Raw genomic sequence first — 24266 nt, 5'->3', positions numbered from 1 at the left:
CTTTCTTTTAGGCCTCATATATTTCACCCTTTCTTTTCTATCCATTCTGATAATCTGTGTGTTTCAATTGGGAAGTTTAAACTACTTACATTTAATATATTTATGATGTGGTGGAGTTTAAATCTACTGCTAGTTGTTTTGTATTCCATTGTTTGTTTTCTTCCTCATCTTCTACCTTCATCTGCATTGACTTGGTGATTTTCTATGACTCTGTTCTACTCTTTTGGCTTGCTAATTGTATTTCCTTTTCAAAATTCAATGACTGCCTTAATATTCATAACATAAATTTTTAATATATCTACCAATCTTCTAAAAATATTGTATTACTTCCCATATAGGGTAAGAATCTTACAACAATATACTTCTAAATCCTTCTTACCCTTTGTGTTATGTGATCATTTTCAGTGTTGTAAACTTCACAGTACATTATTACTATTTTTACTTTAGATCAGAGGTCAGTAAAACTTTTCCATGAAGGTCTAGATAGCACATATTTTAAGCTTCATCTCTGGTTTCTGTCACAGAGGCTCAGCTCTGGTTTAGTGTGAAAGTAGCCATAGACATACATAAATGAACTAACTTTTGAGGGTCCCCTACATGCCAGAAGCTTGTGCTTCATATATGTCATTTTAATTTTCATTACAGCAGATATTATTCCTGTTCTACAGATGAAACTGAGGCTAAAAGAAGCCAAGGTCACCCAGCTCATATGTGAGAGTCATTTAAAGTTCAAGTTATTTCTAATTTATTTTATATATTAGAGTTTCTAGTGACTACTTAATTTATCTCTTCCCAAATACACTGATTGGGTGAAATTTGACTAGGAGGAGGAGATTCTTTCCCTTCCCATTGCCTCTGTTGTGTAAGGCAGAGCCACATTCTACCCTCCATTGAGAGAAGACAACATGGACACCTTGCTGGAGATTTTACCGGTGGGCTCCATGCTGTCTTTCATATCCCACCAGGGGCTTGACTATTTCATTAGATACCTAGTTCTACTTCTACAGCTGCCACGGAGCAGCTGTGACCTTGTGCAGGCTACTCCTCAGTTCACTTAAATATAAGAAGTGTATGAGCTCATATACATACTCATTAATTTTTTAAGCCTTTCACTACCCCCCCCAAAAAAAAAAACATTTTTAAAAGGATTGAAGATGGTTGGGGTATAGCTCAGCTGGTAGAGTGCTTGCCTCACATGCACAAGGCTTTGGGTTCAATCCCCAGCACCTGACACACACGCGCACACACACACACAAAAGGATTGAAGATGGCTTATAAACATGCATATGAATTGGTAATAGTGGAAAAGTGAAGCAAAGGTAAAGGGGGGAAATTGGACAAAAGGCACAATCCCACATGAAGGATGATCCACAAAATGCTTTGTTTTCCTAGGATCATTCAAAGGCCTTAAATCTTTGGTAACCAATGAAAAGAAAAACATGGTAAATTACCTGTTCATAGTAGACATATAATAGAAGGAAAATCAGTCCTTGAGATTTGAAAAAATTTGTAGTGCTAAGACCAAAGGACATCTCTCAAGGATCCTTATTAAAAAGAGCATTGATTAGGACAGCATACATGTTCATTGATATCTAACCATGAATAACTGGGCTTTACATCCCTAACATCTGCCCTTCTAGAACACTGGTGTCTCATCAAGCCACCTGTAGTGAAAGGTCCTTCCCAGGAGGTAATGCATAAGTTCAGGCATGTGACCATGCTCTCCCCTGTAGGGCAAATTCCAGAGGTAGATTTTTATTCTTTTTTTGTTTTTATTATGTCGGTGTTATATCCATGAAGTAAAAAAGATTCAAATACTATAAAAGGGAGCAAAACAAAAGCTATATCTCTTTCCTTTCCCATTATACATTCCAATTTTATTCCCTGGAAATAACCATCTTGAACTATTTAAATTCTTCGCAGTGTCACTTTACAGCTCTTAACTACAATTGTGTCTCTTTCATTAAAGTCTGATAAAAATAGGAAATTAGCTCACTTACATTCCTCGCTGCATCCCCTTCATCTTCTATCTTCCAGTCTTTTAATTACTACCTATTTGTGGTTGTCTGTACAATTTTGTACTACTTAGACTTCTGTTTCTTAATCCACTAACATAAGATAGTTTCTCCTGGATTCTAACTATTTGCAGTGTACATTTTTGTGTCTCTGTTTTTCCTTCTACCTTTGGCTACCATCTATCAACATTACCTTTAAAATGGTAAGAGCATAAGGGCTGTGCCTGTAGCTCAGTGATGGAGCACTTGCCTAGCATGCTAGGCCCTGGGTTCTATCCCCAGCATCACAAAAACAAACAAAAATGGTAAGGGCATGATATTTATAATAATTAAGTTGTTCATACTCTATCTACAAGTAGGTTCTAAAAGTAAATCTATAATAATTTTTTATAGTAACTAAAGACTGTGATGGGATCAAGAGAGGAAAATATTATCTGGGCCATAATGATACTGTTTAAAGGAGAAAATTCAAAATATTACAGTTGAATTGAGTCTCTCTTATTTATTCACTTGACAAATGTTTATTGAGTCCTTACTATTGGTCAGGCTACTACCTATTCTGGGTACTTTGGATACATTAATGAAAAATGTACTGCCCTCTTTATAATCTAGTAGGGAAAGACAAAGCCAGTGAGGAGTATGGAGAGATGCTGGGTAGGAAGCGGTTCGGGTTTTATGTAGGGCAGGCACTATAGGAGGACATGGGAGCTAGGACTTGAGGGAAGAGGCTTCCAGGCAAGGGCACCCATATTCCAGGCACTTGCACGTGCATTTTATTATTTAACCTTCCCAACAGCCTTTGAATAGGCAGGACAAGAATTATCCCTGGTTTTATGGAAACTGAGGAACCACATGACTTTCAGTAAGTTCCAGAGTGGGTGATGGAACTGGAATTTAGATCTAGGTTTAATTCACTCTTTCAAGCTGCAGTGGAGGATAAAATTCTGAGTACTCTTAATAAAAGGAGTCAGATTAATTGCCTATAATGACAAGTGGGTAGGTTAAACCCTTAGGCTAGTAAACCTGCCTGGTGACCTCTGCAATTGTCCCTTTTCTTAATTTTTAGGAATTTGAAGGATCCGTCCTCAGTCCAGGGAGGAGTGGGGGCCAGTGGCTTTCTGTGAGAAGGCTTCCTATCCTCCCTTGCCTTGCCTGCCTGTGTTTTCTTCCATGCCTCACCTCCTGGCAATGTAAATGCCTTCAGCTGCTTTCATCTGCACTGGGACTGTCCAGATTTGGCAGTAATTTCTGGGAAGTGAGTTTAAGAGGGTTGTAAAAGAGGTAATCCTTTATGAACCAGGCAAGCAGTCTAGCTGTGAGGAACAGCCAGAGGCAACCCTGCCTGAAGGCAGAGGGTTAAGGTGCTGGTGTTGGGATTTTAAGCTACTGAATGGATTCCCAATGATTGCTGACCTTGTGCACGCTGCTGGGTCTGCAGCCACTAGAGGGAGTGCTCCTCCTGCTGAACTAAAATGTAACTAAGGCAAGGTTGTGTTGGTATTACCCCCTGGTGCCTGACCTGGGTGAGCAAAGACTCAGAGCCAGCATTGCTGCCCATATGTATTTGCTAAGCTTGGAGAGTGTGTAGCAGCTAACCACTCTTGTCTCCTATCACAAAGAAATCAGGAAACAGGTGTGGAAGTCTCATGGAGATCAAAATGAACAATAAAGCTTATCAAAGAGAAAGCCTTAGATATGGTGCCAAGTGGGTTTGTTAATCCTTTCTTACTAAACCATCCTATTCAAGCCTCAGGCAGACCTGGTGAGCCATAGACGTTTGCACTGGAGCTGGCTACACATTTCATGATATGCGTGTCCTGAAGATAGATACTGAGAAAATAAGACCACAGGAGTGGCTGAGAGCCGCAAGGTGATGTCCTCCTTCCTCCAGGCCTTCTAGATCAATTCCTCTCCGTCCCTCTTCTGTTAATGAAGTGGAGTGAGGAGGAGGCAAAACATTACCTTAAAAGGTTCCCCTAGAAGATGGATGCTCCTTCCCTTTGTGAAAGTGCTATGGAGCATTTGTCACCCCCTCCCCAAACTTTTTCTCATAACATATTGGAATCGATATTTGATCTGATGATTAATGGGATATGTCTGTCATATTCATCAGTTTTAACCCTAGATCCACCTCCTTAAGCTACTTTCTAGACAACAAACTCTGTGTCTTGGTGTTCTCTGGAGGCCATTTCCTGGAGGGTTGCTTAGCTTTTGCCTCTAGGTCACTTTGTTCCTGTTAAGACTAAGAGCATGAAACGTACTAGGGAACACTGGTAAGAAAATCATCGCTCTCACTCAGGCTTGAGTTAAATGTTGATCTTAATTAAGGAAGCTATCTGGGAAGGACTATTAAACTGCAGCAGAACAAAGGTAGAAAGATTTTTGAATAAGGAACACTCTGGGTAGACCCAAAACTTGGTGAATTTGAAGCATCTACCAAGATCCCAGTGACCTCATGTTCACTCTGAGTGACCCTGAATTCACCGGGACCTTCGTCTGTGAAAGCATAATCCTGCACTTGTGAACAAGGCCACAGTTGCTGCTGTTAGTGATAAATTTTTTTTAAAAAGACTCTTGAGTGGGGATATGACTGAAACTGAGCCAAAGTTTCTATTTCTCCATATGGTTCCACAAGGCCATGCCTGGTAATTGTTTCCAAAGGTTCTCTCTCTTCATACCATGGCTTTTGGTTTTATCAGACCCACAAAATTACCTCATTTTTCTCCTCTTAAACTAATACGATTAAGATATACAAAACAGAATCACACAATTAGAGATGAAATACCAGTTGGTTAGAGAAAGAAGGATAAAGCTACAGTGAGACAGAACATACTTACACACAAGATCCTCCTCTGTTCCTCCTGTGATAAAACCATTCTTCCCAGACTGAACTGAGAACCCTCCCCAGTAGGAAGCAGATGCTTACCTCCTGGCCAGGATGGAAGATGCTCAGAGACCTCAGGGACTCTGGTTCCACCCCTCTCAACCCCAGCCATTCCAAAGGAAGAGACCAAGGCAAGGTATTAGAGAGAGATCAGGGTCTCCCTCATGAGAAGTTGAAATTTTCTCCTTTCTTAATGAAATAAGAGTCATCCCAAATTTAGAACTGGTTTTAAAATATTTATAAAAAAGGCTACTATTTATTTAAAAAATATTTTTGTGTCAGAGTTAAGAACTACAAATTTCTTTAAGAAATGAGACCCATGTTTTGTCTTAATATCCTGGGCACCTGTTACAGTGTCTGGTAATTATTTTTGTTGAAAGGGTATTTAGAACAATTTTTTTATATATAACCTGATGGTTCCCAGGCTTTTGGGAAAAAAAGTCAGTAAAATGAAATATAATAGAATATGGGACACCGATAGTTTTATTTTACCACATAAGATAACAAATAATAACTGCCACCTCTGACATCACCATCATATAAAGAAACAAAATATTTTAACTTAAAAAATTAAGAAAGGACAAAATCTTAAAATAAATGGTGAAGGAAGTTTTGCAACCTCAGATGCATATAGATGTGCAGCTTTTTCTCATTTTTCAGTCATCTAGGAGGAACTTGGTCATGGTCTGGCTCTGGCTCTGGCCTGGCACTGAGAAACTCAGGTTCTTCTGGGATGCGGCCCAGACTTTAGAAATGTCTAAAGGCTTCTCAGGATATTCTCATTCTGTGCTTGTTTTTTCTGAACAGAGCTCTATCAGAAAAGATTGTCTCTGTCCTTCCGAGGATGAAATGTCCACACCAGCTGGAGCCCCACCAGATCCAGGGAATGGATTTTATTCACATATTTCCTGTTGTGCAGGTGAGATCTGTTTGGTTTCTTGTCCTCTGAACGTCAGAATTCCTATAATAAATAGATCTGGGACTTGGGCTTTCTATCCTGGATATAAATCTAATGGAGGTGGTATGGATTTGGTAAAGAAGAACATGATGAAATTTCTTGTTGTCATTCTTAAAGGGTTGCTGTAATCCATATTACCCATAACACCTGTTTGAATGTTCCCATCAGTGGCTTTTCATTGATTTTGGGTGAACATGGAACTCTGTAACCTTGTATGTTCTAGTCTCTTCTACTCTACTATTCAGCTTCATTTTATTCCTTGATTTCTTTGTTTTTGTTTTTCTAGCCTCTCTGACTCAGATTCCCCTATACTTGTTATGCTTACTTCTGCTGCAGAGCCTTTGCATGTGCTCGTTCCTTGAGCTGGAGTGCTCTTCCCTGTTCTCCTTATGTTCTTTATTCATGTTCATCTTTCAGATCTCAGTTCTACCAAACCTCTTCAAAACCTTCCTTGACCCCCTAATATACAGGTTCCTTTGCTATGTCTCCTCCTACAGCCACATTCCCTTCCTTCACAGAAATCTTCCTTCCTATAGTTTTTTAACAATGTATACTGATATATATGATTATCTGTTTCTCCCATCAGACTGTAAGCTTCATGAGGGCAAGGATTATGGTTGTCTTGCTACTCTTTTTTGTCTTTCATACCTATCAGTATGTCTGACAAGTTATAGGTATTTAGTTCTCGTATGAACGCTGAATATCTCATTGGAGACTTCTCCCTATGTGTTTTTTTTCTCAAGCCACTTAGATTAAGTGGCTTGTGCTTAAAAGCTGTCTGTATTTTTTGTGGTTCTTGTTTCTGGGCATCTTCTCCAAGCATCTGAAAAAGAGGAGGAGCAGAGGCACTTATGTTCATTCCCTGCTGTGTGAACAGTATTTTGCATCTGATCCTAATACTGTTGTTTGAAGCATCTAATACAATTCCAGTCCTACCTTTGAGGAAAGTGAGACTCAGAAGGTAATTAGTTTCCATAAAGCTAGAGAACTAGTGAGCGGACAAGCATAGATTCCAGCCTATACTCCTATCTATAAGCCTTGTGCCTTTCCCACTCTGTCATTCATGCAGGCACTGAGAAGGAAGTTGCAAAGCTTTTCTTCATGTAGGAGACCTCCTAGGTTCAAATCTCAGCTTTGCCACTTCTAGCTGTGTGACCATGGGCAAATGACTTAATTTCTTATATCTTAAATTGAAGTAATAACTGAGAAGTTAATATGTGTAAGTACTTGGATGAAGGACTGGCATATCTTAGTGCTTTATAAGTGTCAAATAGCAGTCTGTCTTTGTTTGAGTCTTCCTGAGCGCTATACTTCAAATCAAATCTACAAATTTTATAGATTTCTCAATGAAATTTATAAATATGAGGTTGAGAGTCTAATTCAGAAATTAATCTGTATGTTTGTTAGACTTTCTATCTCTGACTCAGGAAGATTTTACTCTATTCTTTTTGTGATAATAGAAAGTCAGACCTTGGTGTTGATGATTGCTGAAACCTCCAATACTGTCCTACTATAAAGAGGTTTCCTTTCCCCAAAGCATGACTCTCTAGGAATTAGACTTTACTGTATCCTATAGTAGAACTTTGGAGGTTTTTTTTTTTTTTTTTTTAAATCCAATCCTGAAATAAGAAAATGAATGGCAAGTCATCTCCAGTCAGTTTAACATTTCAGGGGTCTGTGAATGTTCCACATTGGGAGTGCAGTGCTAGAGAAGTTCTTGTCTAGATAGAAGAGCCTTGACTGGTGGTTAACAGACTTCTTAATTTCATGAACCTTTACAATTTTGAAGCATAAAGAGAGGTTGGTGTAGGGTTGGCATTTGTAGCTGGCCAAGCAAAAACATTTTTTTTTTACTTTTTTATTGGAGCATAGTAATTATGCAAAATAAAGGGTATCATTATGGGATATTTATACATGCATATAACCTAATTTGATCAGTTTGATTCACCAATACATCCTCTTTCTCTTCTCCTTTCCTCTCTGATACCATTCCTCTGCCTAATTACTCTCCTTTCCATTTTATTGAGGTCCCTTTTCCCTTTTTTCTCTAGCTTCCACATATGACCCTTGACCTTCTGTGTCTGGCTTATTTTGCATTTTCCTTTGTGGCTGAATACACAAAGGAAGTATGCCACATTTCTTTGTTCATTCATCTGTTGACACACCTATACTGGTTCTGTATATCACCAGCATGATACATGGGTATGTGTATATTACTAGTATACTGACTTTAATTCATTTGGAATACTGAGGAGTGGTATAACTTGGTCATATAGTAGTTTCATTCCTAGTGATCCTGGGCCATGGTACTGGGGTTAGAGTGTGGGTGAGGGGCTGTAGTAGTGTTGCGTGCTGTCTGTTCTGCCTCTGCTTTATATTTCAGTCAGTGCCTGAGGTTATTGGATAGAGGTGGGGTGGGTAAAGTAGTGGAAATAAATGGAAGATACTGACAACAAAGAAATATTCCACATAAAGCTACCTGCAGACACCCCTTCTTGGTCAGCCACTTCCTAAATATGTTCTTCACTTTATGTAAGCTGGCTTCCTTCTGACAGTATTTCTTCTCATTCCTGTAGAAGTACCTTGCTGTGGGTCATATGTCTACTTTCCTAGGCAGCTATACTTCACCAAGTATGCTGTGGTAAAACACAACTACTAATCAAAATCCGTTTTGGCAACGTAGTGGTCTTTCCAGATAGTAAGCTGCAGCCCTGACAAATGGCTTCCCCTTTTTTTTTTATCCTTCAGTAATGAAGGGAATGCATGAAGAACATGGGGGAGAAGTGAAGGCTCCTTCTGTACCTTACACCACTCTTAACCCTCAGTACCTGGCTCTTCTGCAGAATATGGGTGTGTGTGTGTGTGGGGGGGGTGTTTTAATTAACTGGAGTTTTAAGTTGAAGAGTAGAAAGAGCAACAGCTTCTAGGTAACAGCTAGGAAAACGCTCAGATGGGTAATAAAATCCACTTGTCCAGTCATCTGGTGCAAGAGCCTCTGAGTTGTGTGACTCCCAGCTTTGCAGTTACAGATCACTGAGAAACTTATGTGTCTCTGTACCTCAGGTTCTGTAAAACCGAGCCAGTACCTTTTACCTTATAACATCATGAGGATCAAAAGAGAGGATGTTATATCAGCTGAACCATATACCTCCTTGGGCTCTATACTCAGTATACATTGTTTGCAAATTAGAATATTGTAGGGATATTCTTCCTCTATCAAGCAAGGGGATTTACTAGGTGTTTGCTATGGCACTCTCCCCTTTCCCTGGGCTGTGGTGTAAGCATAGGAAAAAGAGGTTTATGTTATGATCTGCCACTGGGAATAGTGGTTGGGGAAATACCTCTATTTGCCTTGTGCTTCAGATATTTACAAAGCACTTGGGTGCTATGATTTCATTTGCTTCTGTAGTAGCACTGTGTTGTCAAGAATATCAAGCAACTAATCTTCTTCCCTTTGCAGAGACAGTCTGAGGCCTGAGAACGTGGGAAATGGCTCTATGCTTCAATGTAGCCACTCAGCACTGTGACCACTGTGTAAAAGCACTGGTCCCCACTGTATCAGCAGCTTGGATGCCCAGCCAGTGCTTTTCCTACATGTTAGCGTGTGTTGACAGTTTCTTAACACCTGGTCAGTTCAACCATTCTGATTTCAGTTCACAAGATGTGCTATCTCTAAGTGGGCCTTTACTGCCATGGGATATCATCCCTATCGACTCATGTTTCCTCACTTCCTTCCCCAGTGGCTAGTGAAACGAGCTATAGAAACAAAAGAAGAAATGGGTGACTACATTCGCTCTTACTCCATATCACAGTTCCAGAAAACCTACAGTCTCCCTGAGGTTAGTATTGTGCTTTTTCTCTCTTCTCCACTGAGACCACGAATGTACACTTATAGAGACCACCGAGGAGGGGGTGGAACAAGCTCAAGCCCCCATTCCCAACTCCTTGCTTGGCATCTCCATCCCTCCTCAGGCAGCAATGAAACAGGGCCTTGTGGTTCATTAGAACTGCCTCTCTAAATGGCCACTGAGTCTGAAGCCCTACAGTTTTATCATTTTCTTTGAATTTTAGTACTTGATCCAGAACTTTTTTGAATTACAAGAGCAAGAGTGTATTTTTGTATAAAGCTTTTTGAGAGACCACTTACTTGTGTAGAGCATTTCTGTAGTAATAATTTATAGTAGTTGTAGTAACAATAATAATCTTAGCACAGCATTTGATGTCTTTTTTTTTAATTTTTTTTTTTTTTTAGTTGTTGATGGACCTTTATTTCATTAATTTATATTCGGTGCTGAGAATCAAGCCCAGTTTTTCACACATGCTAGGCAAGTGCTTTACCACTGAGCCACAACCCCAGCCCGCATTTGACTTCTTTAATCCTAATGATCGTCTCTGTTTTACAGATAGAGAAACTGAGGTTTTGAGGTTAGGCATCTTACCTGACACTTTGGCACTGATGAGATCTGAAATGAGAACAACACTTGTCTAAACCACTACACTCCACGGCATTCCTTTTTCTTCCTGTTTGTAGGGATCTGTGTTAGTGCCATCTGCATAGATCCTCATGTTTTTCCTTAAAGAATATATCCCATCTTAGGATAAGTGAGATGGCTTCTGGTAAAATAGTAATGAGAAGCCTGTTTATAAGGCAGATTTTTAAGGAGTCCAGTTGAGTAATCTGTAGTAACCTTGGGTTTGTTTATGCCTGTTTTGTCTTGCAGGATGATGACTTCATAAAGAGAAAAGACAAGGCCATCAGGACAGTTGTTGAACTCTTCGTAAGTCCCTTGCCTATGTTTTGTCCTGGCACTGTGTCACCTTCAAAGAGTCCTTTGTTTGAATCACAGATTGCCTACTGGGATCACCCAGGAGCTGGCCTGTAATGGCAGTGTGAAGGTAGCCCCACCTACATCATGTGCTCAGTGCCAAGACATTAGCACCTTCAGGTAGAATTGCCCCAACTAGTGCCCTGCATTCTCAGTTGCAGTTTTAAAGGAGAAATGTCCAAATGCGAAGCCTTTCCTCTTTTATCCCATGGCAGGGGTAAGTTTGGCATAACTTCAAGAGCAAATGATGAGCTGGAGATGGCAAATTAAAGTTCCTGCCCCATGCCCACCCCTGTGATGGCTTAGGAGAGGCAGAAAAGCTTCTGAGCTTTGTGCAGAAAGCTCTGGGATAGTTTTTGTCACCAAAATGCATTGGAAATCTGTACTCATCCAACCATATTCCCCAGCTAGGGGAAAGTGGAAAGCTCTTCCTTTTCAAAACACTGAGCCAGAGTCCTGGGAACATTGTTAGCACTGTCCATTCCCACAGCCTTCTTACCTAAACTGATGGGAATGAAGACTCAGTGCCTGTATGTACAGTATCTTTCTCTAGAAATAATACAGTGTTATTTGCATCTTGTTTACTTCATCTAAATTGTGTCCTACCTAACGTTTTATTCAACCTTAGGATTCAGCCTTGCTTATATATGTAGTTTTTAAAAAAATACGCTTGTATAGTCTATTGTATTTGTAGGCCTAGCTTAAATATCAGGTATACTTTTTTTTTTTTTTTTAAACTAGGGATTGAACTCAGGGGTGCTTTACCATTGAGCCACATCCCCAACCCTTTTTACTTTTTATTTTGAGACAGTGTCTTGCTAAGTTGCTAGGGCTTCACCAAGTTGCTGAGGCTGGCTTCTAATTTGTAATCCTTCTGCCTCAGTCTCCCCAGTTGTTGGGATTACAAATGTGCACCATTGTGCCTGGCTCAGGTGCACATTTTATGTGGTTGACTTGAGTTGCATTAAAGTATAAAGATTAAGGTGGTCTGATTTATGTGACTTTGTGAAGTTTTCAGAAAAAGACTGCCATACTGGCTTATCTTAATAAAATTTGTGGTCTTACAATGTGATTACTCTGAAAAGAAAATAAATATTCATTTGCTGGTGAAAGATGTGAGGTGCTTAGGTAAAACAAAATTGTCCTTCTCATTTTATTTTATGTTTATAATTTGTATCTTTTCCTCAATTTTGGAATTGGAAGAAGTGAAAAACCTATAAGATGATGACATTGGGAAGCCAGATGCTGTTTTCATATTTGGAGGCAGTATTAAATAAGAAGCCAGGTGTGGTGGCATATTCCTATAGTCCCAGCAACTCAGGAGGCTGAGGTGGAAGGACTTAGGTCTGGGAATTCCAGGACACCTGGGCAACACACCACAGCTCAAAACATAAAAAAAAAAAAAAAGTAGATAAATAAATATTAAAAAGGAAACATAGATATTAAGAAAAAAATGATAACAATGTCAAGAGTAATTTTCTTTCCTGGTTATGAAATCAGTGTACAGTTTAGAACACTCTGGAAGTTCTTTTTAAGAAGATTGATAGATGCAGGGAGGGAAGAGATCAGCCTTAAACTTATAATACAGAAACAGCCACTTTAAATGCTTAGATGTATTTTTTCCATGTTTTTAATTTGTACTTTTTAACTGAATTAGAATCATACTTTAAGATTATAAATTTTTAGAAAGGAATATAGTAATCAGTTATCTAACCCAGAATGAAAAAAGGCCAGTTCTAGCTATCGATTTTCATTGTAATGGAGACCTTCCTCCCCTTATTTCTGTTTAGTAATGCCACTACATAGAATTTAAGGAGATAATGATAATGACAAATAATTAGTGCCCAAACATTATTCTGAATGTCTATAACTCATCTAATTCTCACAATAACCTTATAAAATTGTAGGGGTTTTTTGTTGTTGCTGTTGTTTTGTTTTGTTTTTGTTTTTAATAATGAAACTGAAGCACAAAGAGGTTGGTTGACCATGGAGCCAGGACCAAAACCCAGTCTCAAAACCATTCTGCTATGAGTTTCTAGATAAAATGCTATTGCAGCTGATTAGAAAACAGTATTAGAATAAAAGAAGATAGAAAACTGTTAAGAGTTTCTTGGAGTATAATTTGTATTGCTTAGTTTATTTCCTTTCTTATGTGTAAACTTAATCCTCAGTTGACTGGTAGTACATTTTTAGCACAAATGGTAAAGAGGTTTTATGGATTGGTCAGAGGTTGCATTCCCCTCCCCCCCCCCCATCTACTGAAAATACTTCTCACTTCAGAAGCTCTCTTCTTAGATTTCTTTCTTTTCTTCTTCTTCTTTTTTTGGTACTAGAGATGGAACTCAGGGGTACTTTACCAATAAGCCACATCCCCAGTCCTTTTTGTATTTTGAGACAGGGTTTCACTAAGTTACTAAGTTGCTTAGGACCTTGCTAAGTTGCCTAGGCTGGCCCCAAACTTGAGATCCTCCTGCCTTGGTATCCTGAGTCTGTGGAACTGCAGGCATTTGCCACTGTGCAGTTTCACATTTCTGCAACCACTTCCTTGGCTGGCTTGAAATTAGAGTTCCAGGACTTTGCAGGATACTCCAGGGCTGTTGTGCATATCCTGGCCTAATCTTGTGGGCCAGAATAAAGCACTGAATAGCTTTCAGTTTGTTATCATTATCCCCAAGAAAATCTCTTTCTCTGTTTAAGAAAGGAAACATGCCCTAGGTGACAGATGTGGCTCTTTGCAAGCTCTGGTTCTGAAGGGTGTTTACTTCTCCCAGCTGTTTCCCAATTCTGCCTTTCAGATACCTTATCAGTGGGTAAGGTGATGAATTACTGATGAATCTAGAATCCCAGGCTTAAATTGTGAGAAATTAAGGATTAAAATTTGGCCAGCTACACAGATATCTAGTTTCCACACCCAGCCTTTTAAAAAGCAGTGTCTAGCTGCAGTGTATTTATTGAGTGTCTAATATGTCTGGCATCTAATTAGGCCCTTACCATTCATCAGCATGCACAGAATTTTATTATTATGAATTCCATTTTATAAATCAGGAAATTGAAAGTTAGAAAGGCAAACAAATTCCCTGAGTAGCTTCAGAGTTAGGAACAGGCAGTCAGATTTTGATTTTATATCTGACTCCTACACAACAGGTTGCTGGTGTTTCTCTCTTTTTCAGCACATTCCTGGCACTAATTTTGCAGTAAGGTTGCTGACTTATTTCTGGGTCCCAGAGACTTAGGCATATCCAGAGTGGCTAACATTCCCTCTACCTCTTCAGTCCTTGGGGACTTTTTCTATTACTTTTCCCTTTGCAGATGGGAGAATGGATGCTAAGTTGTCCTAATTTTGTTTTTGTTTTGGGGGGTACCAGGGATTGAACTCAGGGACACTCAACCACTGAGCCATATCGCCAGCCCTTTTTCGTATTTTATTCAGAGACAGAGTTTCACTGAGTTGCTTAGAGTCTCGCTGTTGCTGAGGCTGGCTTTGAACTCATGATTCTCCTGCCTCAGCCTCCCAAGCCACTGGGATTACAGGTGTGCACCACTGCAATCAGCTTTTTTTTTTTTTTTTTCCGTCTATCAACATGACACCATTGTGCCTCTACCAGCAGGCTTTTTACTTAATCTGGCTTCAACATAACTCCTTTTGAAAAATAAGTATTAAACGTTTAATATTGAGAATGTAGCTTATTCTTGCCTTTAGTTATCCTTGGAAAATTTTTCAAATCTTTTATTTTTGTCCTTAATTATGTAACCCATTCAATTTTTTTGACACATTAGTTTTAGGTTGCTTTCCTTTAATACTAATGCTGTAATAATAATGAAATATGAGGAAATAAAGAAAAATACAAAGGTGAAATTATGCATGGTATTGTGATGTCATTGTCAGGGATAACCACTGATATTCTAAGTAGGAACTAGAATTACGGATATCACTGTAGAGAATTAGAGATTATGAAAATATGACATTTCACTTTGTGTTCTGCTTTGTTGCTTGCTGATTTTGCACAATAATATGTTGAGGATTTCTTTCCATGCCAATATACATACCTCTGTAGCATTGTTATTGGGGGCAGATTATTCATATGTAGAACCAATTTATCTAGTTTTGCTTCTATCTTTTATTTACCCCTCTTGAGATACTCTTTTTGTCTTGCCTTCATTTTGCATTATCATTGGGAATATCTCCGATACTCCTTTTTTTTTTTTTTTTTCCTATTTCCTGTTTACAAAATAGCTAGCTGCTTTTTAGAATTCCTGTCCTCCTGGAGATGGTATTTTCAGAGGACCGAAGAAATAGAAACTCTGGCTTCCCCAGAATAGGCCTCTTCTTACCACCTTCCACTTTTTCATCATGATCATAATTATCATATTTATGTGTCTCAGTGTGCTGTTACACAGCTCACTTCCTCCTGTCCTGAAAGTATCTTGTCTTGCAGTGAGTGAGGTCTTTTACTTGCTCTTAAAGTAAAGTACGCCCTAAGATTTTTACCCAAAATGTGTATTTTGGTAATGTTTAAAAATTTGTGTGAGAATAGAAGGGATGGGGGGAAAAAGACTTTATAGAGCTTTCATTTTTTTGAACTTATTGGATCACCTGAAAGACCATTTAAAAAGTCATTTTCAATTCCTACTCCAGTGTTTTTTCCAGAGGGAATGCTATAAAGAACACCTTTTCATCCAGCATGTAAAATGTGAATGTAACACAAGTAAACTGATATAGTAATTTTTATTATTGATCATAATAATGATGATAATAATAATATACATCCATATATAGGTGAGAATATATGTCTTAGCCCTTACCATGTTTCAGGTACTATTCAAAGTATTGATTAGTTAATCCTCACAACCCTACTTATACCTGTTTTGCAGATGGAAAACCACAGATGTTAAATAATGTGCCCCAGATTGGGGAGTTAGTAATAGGTAAGGACTAAAGCACTGGTATTACTCTCTGTATTCATTCAGTAATGTTAATTGAGCACTACTGAATGCTAGAACACATTCTAGCGCTTCAAAGAGAAAAATCTGACCACTAGGTGGCAGTAGCACATTCCAGCTTTATTTGCACTATTCTGTAGGTTTGCTTGTAGGGCAGGGGAGTCCCTCAGTCCAAGATACCATCCAGGGGCTTTTGGCACAGGAGCCAGTGATCCAGAAAGGGAATAAGATAAGGGAACTCCTCAAGAAGGCTCAAGTGGCCCGTGATGATGCTCAGCAGAATGCAGAGTGTCTCTGGGTCAGGGATCTCTGAAGGGCAGCAGCAGCATGGGATTTTTATAGCCCTGGGCTTTTTATCTATGGTTAGCAAATGCTAGTAATTTCGGGGGGTATAGTTCTGAAGGATATACAAAGTAGGTAGGCTTTAAGTAGCTAAAATTCTGCTTATTTGTGATATTTTTAAAACAATTTGTCATGTAAGAATTTGAGTTTGTTGCTGGCCAGCTTTTGAATTAAGGGATTTCAGTTCACGGTAAAGAAATAAAAAGCCAGACCTGGTAGCACATGCCTGTAATCCCAGCAATTTGGGAGACTGAGACAGGAAGATTGCAAGTTGAGGCCAGGCTAGGCAACTTGGTGAGAAGCCTTCTGAAAATTATAAGAACTGGGAATGTTGTTCAGTAAGTGATCACTCCTGGATTCAATTCCCAGTATGGAAAAAAATAAAAGAAAAAAAAATGGATAGAAGCTAGGGGACAAAATAGTAGGCATTTTTAATTTTCTTATAAAGCACACCTTATTCTTACCTGCCTAGTTACACTATTGTTATAGACTCAAGGAGCCTTGAGGTGAGATTTATACTGGATCCTAAAGAGTAGAAGATGCATTCCTGTGTCCGCTTTGCTTATGTAAAAGGGAACAAATAGATAGGAATAAGGTTGGGGACACAAAGATTGCCATCTATCCATCTCTCCTTTCCTTCACTCCATACCTGAGGCTTGTTTTGTTTGTTATTTTATTAATGTGCAGCAGGAAACATTTCATTTGTCCCAGTTACAGCTTTTTCCTTATAGAATCTTTAAGACTTTGCACCTGGTGGTGAAAGCAGGTGGGGAGGTAGGGTTTATTCACAGGCTCTGGGGCTGAGGAATGTCTGCTGGAGTTGAGCTTGGGCTGTGAGAATGAGTGGTTAGGTCCATGGAGGTGACTCAGGGAAAAGCCTTTTCCTGCTGAGTCGGGTATGGGCTGATCCACTGGAGCTTTTGAATGTAGAATGCCAGATTGGTAGTGGCTGCTTCACGGCCTGCTCTGTTATTTCAGTAAAGAAGTTGTCTGCCATAATTGCGAGGGCAGCGATGAGGGATTTGCTGCAGGTGCTGCCGTGGTGCTGTGCTGTTCTACTTCTCTGCCCTGCCATTCCGAGCAGTGGGCTCAGAGGCATCACTAATGACAGGTGAGACTGACTCATAACCAGATCTGCAAGTAGATCTGACTCTCAGTGCAAAAGTTAGAGAACTCTTTACAAAAGGGTCACCTTAATTTTTTACCCCTGTTTGTGTGTCCTTTATCTGCCAAGGCAAAATATCAGAACCCATGAAGGATGATCAGAGTTGGATTAAAAAACATTTCATAGAATGTGTCTAGTCCCAATTCTAGTTTTATCCTGTTTCTATCACTTATTGCCTTGGTAACCATGGAGAAGTTATTTAACCTCTCTGCCTAAATTTTATCATCTGTAGACAGAACACAAGGATAACTACCCCATAGGTGTGAGGATCAAGTGGGCAGGACATTTATAGCAGTCTGCCCACGTGGCACTGGCCTACCATTAATAAATGATTGCCATTAACAATTAATAGCAAAACAAAAATAAGTTGATTCTGTATAGCTTTGTTAAAAAAAAGAATAATCATGTGTAAAGTATAGTATTTAAAAAATTAATCTGAGACTTTAAATTGACAGAATTATGTTAACAAGTTAGTATATTTATAGGATTAAGAAATCATAACAAATGAGAGTCTAAGAGTATCCTTCAAGAACTTTAGGTCTACTTTCATTTTATAGATAAGAAAACGGGTCTTTGGAGGGGAGCTGCTTTCCCCAACATCATAGGGCTGGTTACTGACAGAGATGGGATTCAACATCAGCTTTCCTGAATCCTGTTGCTTTAAAGGGTAATTTAGCAGTAGTTCTTTATAGTTGGCCTGGAAACCTGAAAGTTAGGTTTTCAAAGTAAACCCTTGTATGATCCACATAGCAGCTTCAGATTGTATAATGAGTCTTGTGAGAGGGCCAGCTGCAATGGCTGGTGGGTGGCTAGAACCTCTACCAAGGGCAAGTTAGCGCAGCAAAAAAAAAAAAAAAAAAAAAAAAAACCTTTGCACTCACGCCTATAATCCCAGTGGCACAGGAGGCTGAGGCAGAAGGATCACGAGTTCAAGGCCAGCCTCAGCAACAGTGAGCCCAGTCTCAAATTTAAAACAGGGCTTAGGGATGTAGCTCAGTGGTTAAGTGCCCCTGGGTTCAATCCCTTATACCCCCCCCAAAAAAAAAAAAAGAAGAAGAAAGAAAGAAAGAAAAGAAATTAGAAGCCAGTGTCCCTAAGGCCTAATAATATCCTAGGCTGAACACTATCGTACATATCTTGGACAAATCATTTCCTCTCTGCTTCCTTAATACTAAAGTGAAAATAATAGTTTGTGTTTTGCCTCTCTCTCATGGTGTGGCTATAAAATACAAAATATGTATATGATGGTATATGTTTTAAAGTGTGAAGTCCATTCAGAAGCCAACATAGTCATTATTTGGCAGACTAAAAGGTCCTTTTAGCTGTTGGTTTCAGTATGCTATTGTTTTGGAGTCAGTTCTTTTTTGGAAGAATCCTATTTCCTGCCTTGGGTCATTGACTTTTTCAATGGTAACTAAGGAAGATAGCAGTTAAGCTCAATTATATAGCACTGGTATAATAGTAGAGCTCAGGGGAAATTAAATTATACACAGTAACTATGTCATGTGGGTTCATTATATTTTTCATTTCACTATGTCTCTTTTATGTTATTTATAGCTTCCTATTCATGTAGACACCGGGAACACACTAGGGAATGTTTGTGGCAGCAGTTTATGAGAACAGCCCTCCAGCATCCTACCAGGCTCTGATTCTTTCCCTTTTCCATCAAATTGTTGAGATTATATAGTGTGTGTCATAGATTGCTTAAAATTTTTCATAATGGAAAGTAAAACAATGGTAGAGTTAACCAGAATTATCAAGGGGGGCAAATTCTAAATGGAATAAAAATGTCATTATCTGAAGAAACCTGATAGTAATGCTTGTGAGTTTTTCATGGATGAGCAACTAGATATCTTGCTGGCATAATAGCTGCTAGCTCACACCCAGTGCCCTGAGCTGATTTTAATGAGGTATTAATTGACTTACAGCTTAGCAGTCAAGAAGGACATGCATTTGGGGGTGAAGACCTACATTTATTGTCAACTATTATATGCCATGAACTTTGTTTAAGATAGATACATATGTACATGTAAGCACATATATACTTGTACACATATGTACTTGTATGTGTATAAAACTTCAGAATGTATACCACACAAAACATGTCTATATTTACTTTTGTATTTATAACTAAGGCATACTCTAGACAGCTGTGGTGGCATGCACCTATAATCCCATCTACCTGGGAGGCTGAGGCAAAGGGATTGCCAAGTCCTGGAGTTTGGGCCAACCTGGGCAACATAATGAGCCTCTGTTGCAAAAATAAACAAAAACACACAATCTAATAAAGTCAGTGAAAGGGTATAATAATTTTAATGTTCCTATAAAATTTTTTGAGGATAAACCTCAAAATATTTGTTTAAAGATAGGTATCTCTGAAGGTTTGTGAGTACGCTCCTTTTCTGGTATTAGAGTCTAAAAGAATTGAAATCTCCTTTGCCATTTCAAATTTTTCATAGGACTTTGGGTTAACATATGTGCCTGTGATACATGAACTGATTTCCTATTCACTTGAAGGCTTGTCTTCAAGAATAAAAGACTTCAACAGAGACAAACCTTGCTTCTCAATGCAAGACTCCATATTATAAAGGTGTCAGTTCTTCTCAATGTAATCTAAGTTTGGTGCAATTCTAATTAAAAACCAACAGTGTTTTTCATAATGTGTTGACAATCTGATACTGGAATTCTCTTGGAAGAGAATGTTAAGAATAGCCAGGAAATTTGAAAAATGAATAGTGGAGATACAATAGAGAATCATAAAGCAAAAAGAATTAAAGAAATTCACTGTGTATGTAGGTGCCATTTCAAATCATAATATTAAATTAATAATGTTGGGATTTTTAATTTTTATTCAGAAAACAGTCATTAGATTTACAACTTTATATATCAAAATGTTTTTTAATAGATTCAAAGATTAAATGTAAATGTAAACTATAAATTTAAAAAGTAATATATAAGGTTTTGTTATTGTTTTTCTTTTCCTTTTAAAAGTCCCTAGAATAAGAAGTAAGATATAAAATCTGAGAACTATGAAGGAAATGATAACTAAAACTAACTATTAAAAATCTAAAATGTCATAGGACCAAGAACCACCAAATTGAAAGTTGATACTACTCAATATTTAAATGAAAATATATGCTACCTAAAGAAAAGTCAAAGGATTAATACTCAGATTATATAGTATGCTTACATATCAGTAAGAAAATGACAAGTTAATCAGTAGGGAAACAAGGATTTGAACAGGATAAAAGGCAGATAAAATTCCTAGCCTCACTAATGATTTGAGTAAGGCAAGTGAACACAATAAAATATATTTTACCCATAGGACGAGTGAAAATTGAAAGCTTAAATATTTGCTGTTGCCAAAAGTATATCATTTATGTATTTATTGGTGGGCATATAAATCAGTACAGTCTTCTCCCATCCCTTTTATTTGGCTCAGTTTGATAGTGTAAACACTGTTCAAATCTGTGAGTTCATTTCTAAATTTCTATCCTACCAATATACTTCCACATCTGTGTAAGCATTATTTATAAGAACTTGGAAATTATCTGCCTGTACCTAAGTAAAGGGTTAAATAAACTAGGGGGCGTCTCTATTAAGGAATAGTACATGTAGTTTAAAATAATGAAATAGATTTATACATTGAGTTTATTTTCATAACACTATCTCTGTTAAGCAAAACAATAAAAAATGTTAAAACAGTATCTTATATTCTAAAGGTGCAGAAGAATGTGTACCTATCAAACTGATAGTAGTACCTCTGGAGAGAGGCTGGATACTGTAGGGAAAAGAGAAGGTGATGAAGGACTTTTTAGAAGTTTCATCCTTCATACTGTTTGAAACTTGTTTCAGGAATAGATCCATGTTATAAACTTATGCAACTCAAATAAATACAAAATGAAACAATGCTGGACTATTTTCTGAAGTTTTTGTCATATTAAATATGTCCTTTTTTTTTTTTTTTTTTACTCATGCTGCAGGGAAAAGACCATGGCTGTTTTTATGTCTGTAAATAATATAGAAGAGTACACTGTGAACACTAACAGTGGGAACTCAAAACGTTAAAAGCAAAGGATCCTCTTCTGTTAATGAGCCTTTGTACCTCATGGTAGTCTTTTCTATTTCTCAGCAATGAGGCATTCAGCATAAATAAGTCATCTCACGTAGACAGAGGTCCATCCATGGCCTCTCACCCCAGCTCACAGGAGCCTTGCCTCTCTGTCTTCAGTAGAGCAGATTCCCTGAGGATAGCAGATTCCCTGAGGACAGCTATCTTGAGTGCCCTGCAGCGGAGCCATGGACACTTCTGCATGATGGGGAAAGACAGTTCCTCCTGACTGACTGGAGGCATCTAGCAGCCAGGAAATCCTTCTCACCCCCCATTGCTTTTCTGTCTCATTCACTTAGGATGTTTACAAGCCACGTCGGAAATACAAACGCCAACAGGGAGCAGAGGAGCTGCTTGATGAAGAGTCTCGAATCCATGCTACACTTTTGGAATATGGCAGGTAATGAACAGAACCCAGTCTAGATGTCTGTTTTGTAAAGCTGTTTAAGATAAAAGCTAATTTAAATTCTTCATTTGGATTAACTGGATTGTCTTCTACCTGACTGAATTTGCTGTTTTCAACCATGAGATCTCCAACATCAGGATCTTTTCTTTCTAGTGTTAAATTATCTAAGTTTCTAGAGGTAACCTTTTGGTTCTCTGTGGAAATGTGTGTGTGAGACTGTGTACTGGGCTCTGCCTTTTTTGGAGAGTTGATGAGTTTGCAGAGTCTGGTGCTTGTATGCCCTGCGTGCCCTTCCACGTATTAAAGTCTTAACATCAAACAGAAGAAATAGAAGCACTTTCAATAGTTGTATACTGTTTGCATAAAAATAAATAAATTTGTTTTCCTGTGAAGATTGTTCTGACTAGGAAAATGAAAACTTCAGAAGTGGTTTTGTTTCTTCCTAAAAATAGTTCTAGTTTTTAAAAATCGTTCTTAAAATAGAAGGGAGGCCAATAGAGGAGAAAGGATTGAGACGGAGGGTGGTGGGAAGGACAAGGAGAAGAACTGAGAAATGAAATCTACCAAGTTATGCTATGTCCATGTATACCACAATGAATCCTGCTTAGATAAATAAAATTATAATGTACTAATTAAAATAATAACATCAGCAAGATCAGTTGAGTAGAGCAAGTGAATGGGGAGGGGGAGGGGAGAGAAAGGGAAGGTACTGGGGAAGAAAATTGAGCGAATTGTTATGTACATATACTAATAATGTGGCATGATGAATCCATTATTATGTATAATCATGCACCAATAAAAATTAAATTTAAAAATACTGTTTTATATGCTCAGTTCTTACTAAAAAAAAAAAATGTGGACGTGCTTCTCTCCATTGAATGTTTTGGTTGACACTGGGTCTTAACTTTCATTTATGTCCTGTATTCTCTACTTAGGGTAACTGATCCATTGATGTGAGTATGTCTCCTTCCATTCCCTTCCTTGTGCTGGGGGAGGTCGTTGTTTGCTGCTCTGCCTCACAACCCAGCCCTTGTTGGGTGGCTGGAACTAACTGCACTGTCGCTAGCAACTCTGAGCAGACATCCAATGGCCTCCTCCTCTATGGCAGAATAAGTAGGAAGGAAATTGGTTTTAATTATTCAAGCTTTCCAAAGAAAGGCAATCCCCCACGCCCTGCCCTGCTTTTTGTAGTATAAGGCCAAGTCTTTCCCTCTGAAGGATAAAAACTGGTCTGTTTCAAAAAAAGGCGGATTTAGTTTTGGCCTTAAGCCAGGTGTGATGGCTGCCCTCACCTCACCAGTTGGTGCTGTGAATTAAGTGCCTATTTTGAGTCAGGCACCACCTATATCACATACATAACTTAGGAGTCCCAGTACAAGAGAAAATTGCAAGGCTTCTTCTTAAGAACTATTAATGATGATCAATTATTAATAATTTTAACATAGCAACAATAAACATATTTAGGACCCTTCTAAGCATAGGGTTCCATGCAAATGGATGGGTTGCATGCTGACGAAGACTACCCTGGGCCCCATGGTGGAATCTCAGTGGCCAAGGCCCAGCCCTAGAGTGGGCAAGGACTTCATTGCTCAGGGAGAGCCAAAACTGGAGATTCTCTATCTGTGGGTGTAACATACCCCAGAGCCAAGGAAGACCTGGAAGAATGTATTAAGCTTTGTTAGTTTATATTATTTATGCCTTCATTTTTTTCTACTTTTATGGAAAGTGAGCTTTTTCTGGGAATGAAATGATATCAGAGTAAATTGCACACTTAGACCATGTTGATGGTATTTTTGTATCTTGCTCTGAAATTCTGAATTTCAAATGGGACCTTTTTGATACAATGTAACTGTTGTCATTGTTACCATGTGAATTCAGAAGGTTTCACTCTTCCTGCACTGGATGGTGCAGTCTGAGCTCAGAATGTGGCTTGGCTCCCTGTAGGGAAGGGGACAAGGCACAAGGGTTCTTTATGACTTCCAAGTTCTGAGTGTGAAAAAGAGCAAAGTGTCTTCATCCTAGTCTTTGTTCCTGTTGGCAGAGTTGTGCTGACTTAAGTTCATTTCTGAGCCTAGGGTAGATGTTCGGTGAAGGGTTCAGGGGCTTGGTTTTTTAGTATTGTTTTAGGAGATTGGTTATTTTATTGTTTTGGGCTTTTCTGGCAAGGAGAGGATGAGTTTGTGGTAAGCTGGGTAGTGAATACTTCAGACATTCTGAGAGTTTTTTTTAGCCCATTTGCTGCTTTGATAGCATTCAAAAAAAGCTAAAAAAAATAAATAAATAACTTTCCCAAAGTCACAGAACTATTAAGAGGCTGAACCTGGGACTCAAACTCAGGTGTCTTCAATTCTAAAAGCATATCATTTTCATAGTGTATAAGGATTGTTTGCGGCTCCAGGAAAAGAGTACTGTTAAGCTCATGGTTTTAGAAAGATAGACCTTCTTTGTTGTTTGGTCTGAGACTGAACAAGAAGACAGTGGTTCTGAAAACTGGCAGACACTGGATGAAACTTCAGTGAGCCCTCCCTGGGAAGGCTCTCCTCTGCTTCCTGGCCATCAGACTCCAGGGCTTCTGTTCTGTCCTCTCTACTGCTCGGAGCTCTTGCTCATGAAATGAG

At 38.6% G+C, this 24266-nt stretch overlaps 1 protein-coding gene across 9 annotated transcripts in view; it reads left to right on the top strand.

Annotated features, from left to right (window-relative positions):
• CCDC93 (CCC complex scaffolding subunit CCDC93) overlaps window positions 1–24266 on the top strand; it is an 83414-nt gene that overhangs the window by 7013 nt on the left and 52135 nt on the right. For 7 of the 9 annotated variants that reach the window (XR_014018041.1, XR_014018042.1, XM_081261607.1 and 4 more), the window contains exons 4-7: window positions 5707–5818; window positions 9598–9696; window positions 10579–10635; window positions 21542–21642. Coding sequence is in view for 7 of the 9 variants with exons in the window: in XM_081261607.1 (XP_081117733.1) it covers window positions 5707–5818; window positions 9598–9696; window positions 10579–10635; window positions 21542–21642 (369 nt within the window). In the remaining 2 variants the exon portion in view is untranslated. Of the gene's footprint in view, window positions 1–5706; window positions 5819–8433; window positions 8489–9597; window positions 9697–10578; window positions 10636–21541; window positions 21643–22583; window positions 22602–24266 lie in introns of all 9 variants that reach the window. The other 2 variants (XM_081261606.1, XM_081261609.1) reach the window with 2 other exon arrangements.

Source organism: Spermophilus citellus (genome assembly GCF_964194105.1).
Source record: "Spermophilus citellus genome assembly, chromosome: 11".
Lineage (NCBI taxonomy): Eukaryota > Metazoa > Chordata > Mammalia > Rodentia > Sciuridae > Spermophilus > Spermophilus citellus.
Note: the sequence above shows the minus strand (reverse complement) of the source record. Positions and strands in the feature narration are given on the sequence as shown.